The 12,926-nt window shown below is 41.1% G+C and overlaps 1 protein-coding gene across 1 annotated transcript in view; it reads right to left on the bottom strand.

The window, feature by feature from the left end:
- Window positions 1-12,926, bottom strand: part of LOC114894301 (ATP-binding cassette sub-family A member 17-like) — a 71,350-nt gene that overhangs the window by 46,876 nt on the left and 11,548 nt on the right. Inside the window, 4 exon segments of the mRNA XM_029220836.1 lie at window positions 1,741-1,884; window positions 2,848-2,933; window positions 2,936-3,016; window positions 9,659-9,832. Coding sequence (XP_029076669.1) covers window positions 1,741-1,884; window positions 2,848-2,933; window positions 2,936-3,016; window positions 9,659-9,832 — 485 coding nt within the window.

The raw sequence follows: 12,926 nt of genomic DNA, 5'->3' as shown, positions 1-12,926 counted from the left end.
CGTTGCGCAGGCTCCGGACGCGCAGGCTCAGCGGCCATGGCTCACGGGCCCAGCCGCTCCGGGGCATGTGGGATCTTCCTGGACCGGGGCATGAACCCGTGTCCCCTGCATCAGCAGGTGGACTCTTCAACCACTGCGCCACCAGAGAAGCCCTCCAGTATTTTAAATACCATTTATTTTTTTCTTATTATACAAGTAATTCATATATGAGTATAAGGAAGAAAATAAAATCACCCACAATGCCACTTGCAGAGATACATCACACTTCATCACATTTCAGCTCTGTGCCATTCCTCACACATACCAGCGCACTCCTTTTGAGAGGCTTCTATCTTTACTGTTTTCCCAGTCTTAGACTTGGTCTGTCTTGTTCATGCTGAATTCCTAGTGCCTGAAACTGTGCCTGATTTCTGTCCTGTCTAATTGCATCTGGGCTGGACTTGGGGTTTGGAGTGCAGACATTATAGTTGGGTGAGACTTAGACGTCACTTCTTCCCACCATTTATCTAACTGTGTTTGGAAGCAGGGTGCTGCGGAAAGGAATTTGGCACACTTCTCCTGCCTCCACATCCATCTGGTATGATTATTTTGAATCAAGTGTGACGGTCCTCTTCCCTAACTTCTCAGTCTCCCTTTTGCAGTTGAGGTGGACATGTGGCAGAATTCTGGGCAATAAGAATAAGGGGTGATCTACTGAAGGGCAGAAAAGAAGGAAGGAAGGAAGGGAGGGAGGGAGGGAGGAAGGAAGGAAAGAAGGAAGGAAGGAAGAAGTCCTCCCAAAAGAAAGCCCCTCGCTCTTATCTTTCCCTATAGATGAGCTACAGCAGCCATCTTGCAACCGGGAAATGACAAGCACGCAGATGAGAGCTATATGCTTCCACTGGCCCAGGGAAAATAAATGAAAGCAAGTGAGCAGAAACAGCAGGGGTCTGGGACAGCTTTGCTGAGCAGCTGAAATCATGCCAGAACCATGTGCCTGCAGACTGCTTGTTATGTGTAAAGAGGAAACGAAATCCCTGCTTATTGAAGCTACAATAAATTGGGTGAAGACTGGAGCATTCCAAGCTGCTACCACAGTATGTAAAGGAGCTGGGATGATCCCCCATGCTGTGGAGCCCCTGGGCCAGCATGTGATGCACTTGATCCCATAGGCCAAGGAAGGCAACACAAAGTATTGCGCTAGCACCTTGACTGTGACCTTGTATCAGTCATACAGAGGACACTGCCTCTCCTTAGGCTCATCATATTTGAAGAATGGAAGATTCCAAACAAAAAAATAATGCTCTGGAGGACACACCAGGGTATAGAGCTTATATCCAGTCATCCTGTCAGGGGAGTCCTTAGTCAATGCAGGACTCAGCAGACACTGGTGAAAGAACAAACACTTCTGCATCTGGAAGCCAGCAGTGAAATCTGGTTTACTATTTGATTTGGTTATGTAAAAACACTGGTGGATCAAAGTCAGCCATCAAATGACTGAGTTCCAGGGTGTCCCCAACAAGAGGTGTTTGGCTTTTGCGAGACTGTTTCAAGAAAGATCATCTAGACCCTCCATCCAGTCACTTAACTTTATGACAGAAAACAGGACATTTTACATTACACTCCTAATTTTGAGGATAACATTACAGAAGGGAATTAAAAATCTATCACAAAATGTACCTTGTAACCACTGGCAGAATAAAACAGAAGCCTCTATGCACTATTTCTCAAGTCCTTGGAAGAAGATTTGTGAGCTGATACCTTGTATAGATGTTGGATTTCAATTCCTTTTATCAAATCAGTAGGCTCTTCCTGAATGAACTTGCTTTTCAGAGCTTTCTGAGGATCCCCCAACTCCAGCACTGAATTCGTAAAGGATATAGGTTCTCCACGCCAGTAGGAGGGCTACAGAGGAAGTCAACTTACATTAATACATGTAGGTGAATTGGCTCTCTTCTTCTGGAAGATAAATATTTTGGTAAATTAAATTCTCACACTTCCCTCCCCTAACCCCCACCCCAGCCTCACCCATCGCAGCTTCCTGGTATCGAACACTTAATGGTGCCTGAAGAAGTCAAGAATTTGCTCACAGACTTACTACTAATAAACTGCATTTCAACCTACAACCGTCTGGAGGATGGAGCTACAAATGATGCCTCACATCCACGCTCCTGGTGTACTGGGGAAGCTGTTGTGTTGGCAATCAGCACCCCTGTGGGCTGAGGCCTGGAGAAATACTGGCGTTAACAATCTACCCACTTCTCCACAGACCAAGAAGGGCAAACATGGCAGCCTTTGCCGAGGCCTGAAGTGAGTACCTGTGCAATTCAGATGGGCTCAGACTGAATCTGCAAGAGGACTGAATCAGGCATGATGGGTTCAACTTTGTAGGAAAATTTACTCACCATAGGAGAGAAAAGATTTGGAGAGCTTCATGGGGTTGTCAACGAAAGCTGTGCCCCGTGCCCATGCCCCCAGGTCACAGAGGTCTCAAAGAGCTTCAGGGCCTTGCCACCAGCCCAAAGAGGAAAGAGGCCAAGGAGTCCTGAGGGCTCTAGCTTGTTGGGGTGGCATTCTGTGAGAGAATGCAGGGCCTGCCACTCAAGTGGGCACATGTGAGACAGCCACAGGCACTCTTAAGGGGACTCTGCACAGGGTATCAGCAGTGGGGCAAGAGTCAGACTCGTTAATTATGCTCCCTTGGTAACCACAAGTTGATAGGTTTGGGGTGAATCCAGGTTAGAGAACTGCACTTAGATTTCCAGGAGTTTGAGGTTGCAACCAACACCACAAAGAGGGATAGGAATATTGATGACGAGCTATAAAAATTCTAATGTCAATCTATAAAACAGCAGCATCAGTACTCACCATGAGAAAGAAGTACCAAGGTTTGGGTGTACCATACACCCCTGGGAAGACAGACTCCACATACCAGGCCACCAAGCCATTTAAGAGTCCAGCAGTAGCATCAGCAGCACCTGAGTGAAGTTAAACTCTCCTCCTATACTGCCCATGTTCCTCCATTGGATGCCTGTGCCTACTCCAAAGGAAGGAAAACAGTCACCACATCGAAGACAGAGAAAAGTTACCAGAACTTTCCAATCAAACAGTTGGAGAACAAGCCAATGAGAAGACTGGACTATTCACGTCTGGGGTATTAAGGGACAAAAGTTAGGCACAGGAAAAGAAAAGCTAGTTGTTGGTTTCTCAAAGAAGGTAAAACTTTTTTTTGTTTTTTGTTTTGACCATGCCACACAGCTTGTGGGATCTTAGTTCCCCAACCAGGGACTGAACTTGGGCCCAGCCGTGAAAGCGCTGAGTCCTAACCACTGGGCTGACAGGGAATTCCCAATAAAACATTCTTATTATTGCCAAAATGATTCTTTGGCACCAAGAAGTAGAAATTTGGTCATCTGAGACACATCTTCACACTCTTGCACATGCTGTCAGGTAAGCCCTTCCTACTCCTCCCCACCTTCTTTGCCTGGTTAATTCTTACTTGGTAGGTCAGCACAGGTATCTCCTTCCCCAGCAAGCATGTATACTCACTCTCTTGGGTTATGTCTAACCCACGTGCATCTGGGGCACCCTGCGCTAATTGTGAGCATTGAAGGTCTCACTCCGCACTGTGAAACTGCTCACTTATTGCCAACCCCAGCTTGGGGCCAGGGACTGTCAGGTTATCTCAGTATCTCCAACATCTGACCCAGGACCTCATATGCAGCAGCTGCTCAACACATACATATGCCATGAAGAAAGGAGTGCTGAGGATGGGCTTGGGACCAATTCCTGGGTGCATATAAAGATAAGTATCCTTTGTGATGCCAAGTGTCTAATCTGAATGCAAGCTGACTAAGCTTCTCATGTAAAGCATCCAAGATACCCTGCATCTGTTGCCACATGGCAGGATTGAGGAGGTGGTAACTAGCAACACCAGAGGAGACATTCAAATACTGGTGAGCAGACAGATGGGCTAGAACGGTGCTCCTCAAACTTTCCCGTGCTTACTAATCACCTGGGGATTTTGTTCTGATTAAGTGCGTCTGGATGGGCCTGGGAGTCTGCATTCCTAACAAGCTCTCTGAGGGTTCTGATGCTGCTGGTGCACAGGCCACGCTGTGAGGGGCGAGGGGCCAGGAAACCTCTGAGGCCCTTCCTGAGATGAGATTCTATGACTTGTGTCTGTCTTTGTGCCAATCGAGAGCCTTGCCTTTCACCATGGCTTACAGACAGGTCTTGCAAACCTCAGCTGCCATAAACAGTCAGCACACTTAGTTTGTGAAAGCCAGGTGCATCCTTGTTCAGTGTAAGTCTGCAGTGTCTGAAAAGAAGAAAGAGACAAGGCTCCTTCCCTACCTCAGCAGACATTTGATTGCCAGTTAACTTTATTTATTTATTGGGAATGTACATATCAAGTATATAAAATGGAGTTTAACAAGCAATTACACAGGAAGTACTTTGTACAACTACCACCCAAATCAATAACCCCCCAAACCCCAAATATGCACACCCCCTTTACAACTTCACCGTCATCTTTGTCTGTAGGCAGCATCTAGTTGGGTTTTGCCTTTTTATCTAAACTGACTCTTTTTAATTGGTACGTTTAGATTATTCACATTTAATGTGATTATTGATTGGATTAAAATCTACCACTTTGCCAGCTCTTTTCTATTTGGTCCAAACTTTTCTTTGTTTCTTTTTTCCTCTTTTTCTTGCATTAATGGGGACTTTTTTTTAATCATTCCATTTTATTTCTACTATCGATTTATTACTTATACCTCTAAAAATTTTTTTAGTGTTGTTCTAGGGTTTAAAATCATCTTTAGTCTATCTTCAAATAATATTATACTACTTCATGTGTAGCATAAGGATCTTACAACAATTTCCAGTTTCCAGTTCTTCCCTCCCACCCTTTGCTACTGTTGTCATACATTTCATTTTCACATAAGCTATAAACACAATACATTGCTACCACTTTTGCTTTAGACAGTCAGTTCTCTTTTAGAGCCAGAAACCTCCACAAAAGACAAAATAAATTGTATCTTCCATTTTCAGTGCTCTTAATTTCTTTGTGCAGATCCAAGCTTCTGTCTGATATGATATTGTTTTTGCTTGAAGAACTCAACATTTCTTGTAATGTCTCCCAGCAATTGATTCTGTCGCTTTGGTTTGAGAGAGTCTTCATTTCTCCCTAATTTTCCCCTGGATATAGAACACTGAGTTGACAAGGTTTTTCTTTCAGTACTTTCTTTAAATATGTCACTTCATTTTCTTCTAGCTTGCATATGTTTATTGGTTATTTGGATATGTCTTTTCATGAAGTACCTATTTTTGCCTGTTTTTTTCTTTACTATAAAGTATGATATATAATTGATTTTATGAATTCTTTAAATATTCTGGATACAAGCCTTTTGCAGGTTAAATGTATCCTCTCCCACTCTGTAGCTTCTCCTTTCATTCTCTTCATGGTGTCTTAATTTTAATGTCATTATTTATCAGTCTTTTCCTGATGGTTAGTTATTTTTGTGTCTTGTTTAAGAAATCTTTCCTACTTCAAGTACATGAATGTACTCTCCTATATCATCTCCAAAAAAGTTTATAGTTTTTTTTTTAAGGACACCAATTGTACTTGAATATTTGTTACTTTTTAAAAAAATTTATTTATTTTTGGCTGTGTTGGGTCTTCGTTTCTGTGCAAGGGCTTTCTCTAGTTGTGGCAAGCGGGGGCCACTCTTCATCGCGGTGCGAGGGCCTCTCATTATCGCGGCCTCTCTTGTTGCGGAGCACAGGCTCCAGACGCGCAGGCTCAGTAGTTGTGGCTCACGGGCCTAGTTGCTCCGTGGCATGTGGGATCTTCCAGGGCTCGAACCCGTGTCCCCTGCATTAGCAGGCAGATTCTCAACCACTGTGCCACCAGGGAAGCCCCACTTTATAGTTTTTTTACATTGGAATTGATATCTGTGTATGGTGTGAATTCAAAGTCCAATTTCAATTTTTTCCATAAGGTTCTTTAGTTGCTCCAGCACCATTTATTAAATCCCACTGCTCTGAAGTATCATCTCTGATATTTAACAATGCATTTATCTCTCCCTTCTTTTCTGTTCTATTAGTCTATTTGTCAACCATAATCTTAATTACCATTGCTTTATGATAAATCATGAAATCCGGTAAAACAAGTTTTGCTGTTTTGTTCTTCCTCAAGAGTTCTTGGCTATTCTTGGTCCTTTATACTCCCATGTACATTTGAGAATCAGCTCATCGAGTTCTATTTAAAAAACAAAACAAAACAAAAATACTGCTGGATTTTGGATTGGGTAGGAGTTAGCTGTTACTTCTTTCCACAATTTATTTATTTGTGTTTGAGAGCAGGTTGCTGCTGAAAGGAATCTGGCAAAGTTCACCTGCCCTCACATCTCTTTGATCATGATTGTTCTTCCCTGACTTCTCATCCCCCTTTGCAGTAGAAGAGGCCATGTGACATAATTCCTCTCCCACACCACTTCTTTTTGACTCAACCAATCTTTTGATTATTTCATTTTCTCTCTATTTAAAGTTTGAAAGTTATACACTGTTCCTAGCCTTTTCCTGGTCAGCTCAGTAGTGAATTACCAGGTCTACATTGCTGCAAAGTCTAAAGTTAATCAATATCTTTACTCCCCTTCCAAAAAGTATTTACCCCCACTAATTTCTGACTTTATCTCCTCAAAAACCCTTTTATGTATTTTAATTCTATCTTTTTAAAAAAATCCTAAAGACATCATCATTATCATCATCATCATTATTATTTTAAACAACGTATAAAGCCACTATCTTCAGGCTCCCACTCTTGGCTCCTTTGAAAAGCAATCTGTCTTTTTTTTTTCCCCTCCAGCTACTTTTAAGATTTTTCTCTTGACCTCTGGTGTGCTCAATTTTATGTTGGTATGTCTAATGTAGATTTCTTATTGTTAATCTTGTTTGGGATTTGCTGGGCTTCCTGAAATCCAGTTTTGGAACAGGTTTGGCCAGCATCTTTTCAAATGTATTTCTTTGCCCTATTCTCTCTTTTCCTACTGGAACTCTTTTGCTCAGAGGTCATTTACTAACAAGAAAACTTTGGGCTTCCATTCGGATGGCCTTTCAAGGCAAGGGAGCTAAACAACAAGGCCCAGCGTCCCACCCAGGTGGAGAGCAAAATAGGAGACCCCTCTCACATTAATAGGGGTCCCAGAGATAAATTCAATAGTCACAGGTTGGGTTCCTTGTGACACAGACCCTGAAATGGAGTTTAGTATGCAAGATGTTTATTAAGGAATAACCTTGAGATCAATACCTGTGGAAGGGAAGAGATTGAAACAAGATTAGTCAGGGCTACAAGACAGCACTGACAAGCTTGAGGAGTTGAGATAAAATGGCCCATCTGAGCATCTATAATAACCCATCCACTAAGTTTTTTATTAGTTATAAAAAGATATTTGGGTATTAATAAGATGACATCTCTGTATTGTTTCTCAACTGGTTCAGAAACTAAGGAGGGGAGAAGGGTGCTATTTACTGGGCCTCTTAAAAACTAAAATCAATCTAGTAAATAATAAATTAACAAATAAATCAATAAATGGAAATTTCAAGTGACAAACCCAGTTGCTCCACAAGCATGCAGGTTCTGATTTTAAGAGGCCAAAATGTTTCTGCCATACAACCAGAGGCCTGATTCATGTTGTATATAGTGATTCCTGCTCAAGATTAAAACCGAAAGCACTGCACTAGACTTACTGAGAAAATGTACAGAGTAATTTTTTTTTTTTTTTTTTTGCAGTACGCAGGCCTCTCACATTGCGGAGCACAGGCTCCAGACGCGCAGGCTCAGCGGCCATGGCTCACGGGCCTAGCCGCTCCACGGCATGTGGGATCTTCCCAGACTGGGGCACGAACCGGCGTCCCCAGCATCGGCAGTCGGACTCTCAACCACTGCGCCACCAGGGAAGCCCCATAGTAATTTAATTTATTCACTCACTAGAAGGCGTGCTATCTGATTTGAGCAGATAGGTCAAATGAATAGGAAAACCTAATCCAGTTAAAGTATGAGGATTCTAAATAAGAAATATTATCCTCGGATTTCTAACATTTCATCAATTATATTCTTAGAGATTCCTACCTGCTTATGATCATTTGCATTTCCTTCAGCTGTAACATTAGACACCATTTATGGGCTATCCTGTGTCTTTCAGGAATGAACACTGAACATAACACACCGTTCATCCAGTCCAACCACCTACCTAGATTCCCTCAATTTCAACAGACAGGCTCCATAAAGCATCTACGTTCATTCACTAACATGTAAGGAATCAGATATACCATTTCAAATATACTTTTCCTCCATAAGTATTTGTAAATCATGGTCTCAACATTGCTTTGTTAAAGAAAACCACTCACTTTCAATAAATTCTGGTCAACTTAACATCCTTTATTAAATTTTAAGCACCCTTAACCCATTTAGACCATCCAAACTTAATAAAGAAATTCATTGGTAGGTGATGCCTCTAACCAGGACATTGGAGATTATCCCAATTGCAGTAAGGGGACCCACAAACTCGACCCAACTTATAACTCCTATCCCTGTTATCTGCTGCTAAACCAAGCTTTATCATTTGGGACCTGGACTCTGGTGATAAAAGCTAACATTGAGCAATGAAGGCACTTGTTAGAGTGTTCAGAGCAGATCATCTTAGTACCACCGAAATGGGAAACTGTTCCATTCAGTAAGTACTGTAACCCCACAGACCTCAGGGTCGTACATTTTATTTATTTACTTGTTTGTTTGTTTATGGCTGTGTTGGGTCTTCGTTGCTGTGCATGGGCTTTCTCTAGTTGCGGCGAGCAGGGGCCACTCTTCATTGCAGTGTGCGGGCTTCTCATTCAGTGGCTTCTCTTCTTGCAGAGCACGGGCTCTAGGCATGTGGGCTTCAGTAGTTGTGGCATGTGGGCTCAGTAGTTGTGGCTCATGGGCTCAGTAGTTGTGGCGCAGGGGCTTAGTTGCTCTGTGGCATGTGGGATCTTCCCAGACCAGGGCTTGATCCTGTGTCCCCTGCCTTGGTGGTGGATTCTTAACCACTGTGCCACCAGGGAAGTCCCAGTGTCCTACATTTTGATTGACATGTTGGCTGCAATCTTCTGCAATGACTGTAGATGCTGTGGGGAATTCTTCAAACTCCAGAAACATGAGACAAATGAAAACTTCACATTGTACTTTCAACTCCAAAGTGTGGAAGTTGTAACATCTCTGATGGAAGGCCCCCTAGACCAACTTGTGAAAGAAGACTAACTCTGAAGCCTATGAGAATAAAATATGGTATCTGTAATAGCACTACATTATCTGTAAAGTTCTAAAGTGTTATTTGAACTTCTAATCATAAATCTATATATTTTAGATCTATACAACTATATAGGTGTATAATTCCCTAAATCATTTACATTTTTTAGTTTTTCTCCCAAATTACATTGTAAGCTGCATTGTGTAAACGTCATTCTACATTTCTTAAGTGTTTCTTACAGTACCTACCATAGATGTAAGTATACTGTAAATGCTCAGAACACTGAATAAAATGAGCCAGTTATGTTTATTTGGCAATGAAGGTCAACTCTGCCTGTCAGCAAATGGCAAAACATCAAGGCAGTTTACCTTGAGAAAGGTAAGGCTCACCTTTTGTCTCATATGTGGAGATTAATCGGACTCCCAGTGCCATGGCAACACTGGAGAGGAGACAAAAGGCAATCTTTTGGAAGTGACTCCTTTGGTTGTAGCTGAAAGCGAGGTACAGGTATGGGAGGTAGGTGAAGAAGAAGATGATGCCTCTGGAGGCAGCTGCAACATGAGCTGCAAATTCAGAGGGGAAAAATGAAGAGTTTCATCAATAATGCACCAAGAGGGACTTCCCTGGTGGCGCAGTGGTTAAGAGTCCACCTGCCAATGCAGGGGACACGGGTTCAGGCCCTGGTTTGGGAGGATCCCACATGCCGCAGAGCAACTGAGACTATGCACCACAACTACTGAGCCTGTGCTCTACATCCCGTGAGCCACAACTACTGAGCCCACATGCCACAACTACTGAAGCCCACGTGCCTAGAGCCCGTGCTCTGCAACAAGAGAAGCCACAACAATGAGAAGCCCGCACACCACAACGAAGAGTAGCCCCTCCTCGCCGCAACTAGAGAAAGCCTGCATGCAGCAACAAAGACTCAACACAGCCAAAAATAAATAAATAAATAAATAAAATCTAAAAAATGCACAAAGAACCTATATGAGAAACCAATCTAAGAGAGAATGAATATATGTATATGTATAACTGAATCACTTTGCTGTACACCTGAAACCAACACAACATTGTAAATCAACTATACTCCAATAAAATGAAAATATTAAAAAAAGAAAAAGAATGTATATATACGTATAACTGAATCACTTTGCTGTACAGCATAAATTAATACAACATTGTAAATCAACTATATTTCAATAAAATAAATTTTTTTAAAAATAAAAAAATAATGCACAAAGAAGTATAATGCAAGTCTCTTTTCCCTGCCATGGTAAAGAAAGCATCTCTGCATTTGTCTCAGCATTTCAGAAGGGAATCAGTCTTTTAAGAAATTTTGATAGAAACCTTTTATACTTGCACTTTCACTATCAAAAGACTAAGAGGATTTGTTGCACTTAAAAAATTAATCAATCCTTACAAAAAAGCACAAACATTTAATTGCCTAAAACTTCCCCTAATACTGCATTAATAACATCTCCTACAATAAAAACCATCTTCTTCAAAGATAAGCGGTAGATTATATAGCATCTATGGAGCATTGCCTGGCACTGGGTAAGCACTTTATATACAGTATCTTATTTAATCTTCATAAGCTCCCTGTTTTTCAGATGAAGAAACTGAGGCTTAGCCGCATTAAATAAATTTGCTCAATGTCATGGAACTAGTAAATGATGGGTCAAGGATTCAAGGTTTCCCAGGCTCTAAGTATAGTGGCTCCAGATTTGGAGATAAACCAATCAAACTGAAGTCTGGAAGAAAAACGCAAAATAAATGCAAACATTTGCCTTCCAGGAAGTTAAGAGAATACAGATCGAAAATGTAAGGATTGCATATATAACAGAAAGAGCCACAGTTAAGGCATCAGGCAGCCCTTCACTGAACCTGACTACATGAACTATGGCTGACCCTGGGTCTTCTATAACTTCTCTGACTTTGCTTCTTCTTTTGTAAAACGTGATAATAATTGCTAACATGTACTAAGTTCTTACTATATACCAAGTATTGTTCTCAGCATTTTACATCCCATTTAATCCTCATAACTAAGTTATGAAATAAGTGCTATCATTTTCCAGTTTCACAGAAGGGGAAATGGATACAGAATCTATTGACCTGCTCAAGGTCAGGATCCACACCGAGATATAAATACAGCACTCTGAGGCTGGAGCAAGAGCTTCTGACCTTGTTGTAACAAGTAAATCCTTCTTGTTTATCTACTTGATATACAGTAGCGTGTATCTCTTAATTCCATACTCCTAATTTATTCTCTCCCCTTTCCCTTTGGTAACCATAAATTTGTTTTCTATGTCTGTGAGTCTGTTTCCATTTTGTAAATAAGTTCATTTGTATCATTTTTTTTAGATTCCACATGTAAGTGATACTATATGATATTTGTTTTTCTCTGTCTGACTTACTTCGCTTTGTATGATTATCTCTAGGTCTATCCATGTTGCTGCAAATGGCATTATTTCATTCTTTTTTATGTCTGAGTGATATTCCATTATATATACACCGCATCTTCTTTATCCATTCATCTGTTGATGGACACATGTTGCTTCCATGTCTTGGCCATTGCAAATAATGCTGCTATGGACATTGGGGGTGCATGTATCTTTTCAAATTATAGTTTTTGTCTTTTCCAGATATATGCCCAGGAGTGGGATTGCTGGATCATATGGTAATTCTATTTTTAGTTTTTTAAGGAGCCTCCAGACTGTTTTCCATGGTGGTTGCACTAATTTACATTCCCACCAACAGGGGTTCCCTTTTCCCCATACCCTCTCCAGCATTTATTATTTCTAGACTTTTTGATAATGGCCATTCTGACCAATGTGAGGTGATACCTCATTGCAGTTTTGATTTGCATTTCTCTAATAATTAGCAATGTTGAGCATCTTTTCATGTGCCCATTAGCCATTGGCTTTAGTTACCTTTACCAGGGGTCTTTATTTCTTCTTATGGCTTCAAGTTATAGTCTAGTGACTTTTCATTTCAGCCTGAAGAACTCCCTTTAGCAGGGAAAGGAAGGACTATTGGTAATAAACTCTCTCGGCTTTTGTTTATCCAAAAATGTCTTAATTTCTCCATCATTCTTGAGGGATAGTTTTGCCAGACAGAAAACTCTTGGTTAAAAGTTTTTTTTCCTTTCAAGATTTAGAATGTCATCTCACTACCTTCTAGACTCCATAGTTTCTCTAGAGAAATCAGCTGTTAATCTTATTATGTAGGGAGTCTCTTCTCTCTTGCTGCTTTCAAAATGCTCTCTTTGTCTTTGAGTTTTGACAATTGGAATTTTAGACTTTTACTGGGGATCTCTTTGGGTTTATCTTGCTTGGAGTTCATTGAGCTTCTTGGGTTTGTAGATTCATGTATTTCATCAAATTAGGAGGAGTTTTCAGCCATTATTTCTTCAAATATTTTTTCTGCTTCTTTTCTCTCTCTCTTGTCATTCTGGGACTCCTATGATGTGTATGCTGGTATTTGATGGTGTCCCACAGCTTCTGTTCTAACAAAGAAAAGCCCAGGACTAGATGCCTTCTCTGGTGAATTCTATCAAACATTTAAAGATGAGTTAACACCAATCTTTCTCAAACTCTAGATATAAAGACCAATGGAATACATTAGAAAGCCCAGAAATAAACCCTCACAAATATAATT

This window comes from Monodon monoceros, unplaced genomic scaffold (assembly GCF_005190385.1).
Source record: "Monodon monoceros isolate NGI ecotype Baffin Bay Population unplaced genomic scaffold, NGI_Narwhal_1 Super_Scaffold_13, whole genome shotgun sequence".
NCBI lineage: Eukaryota > Metazoa > Chordata > Mammalia > Artiodactyla > Monodontidae > Monodon > Monodon monoceros.
This window is presented reverse-complemented; position numbering and strand designations above follow the sequence as displayed.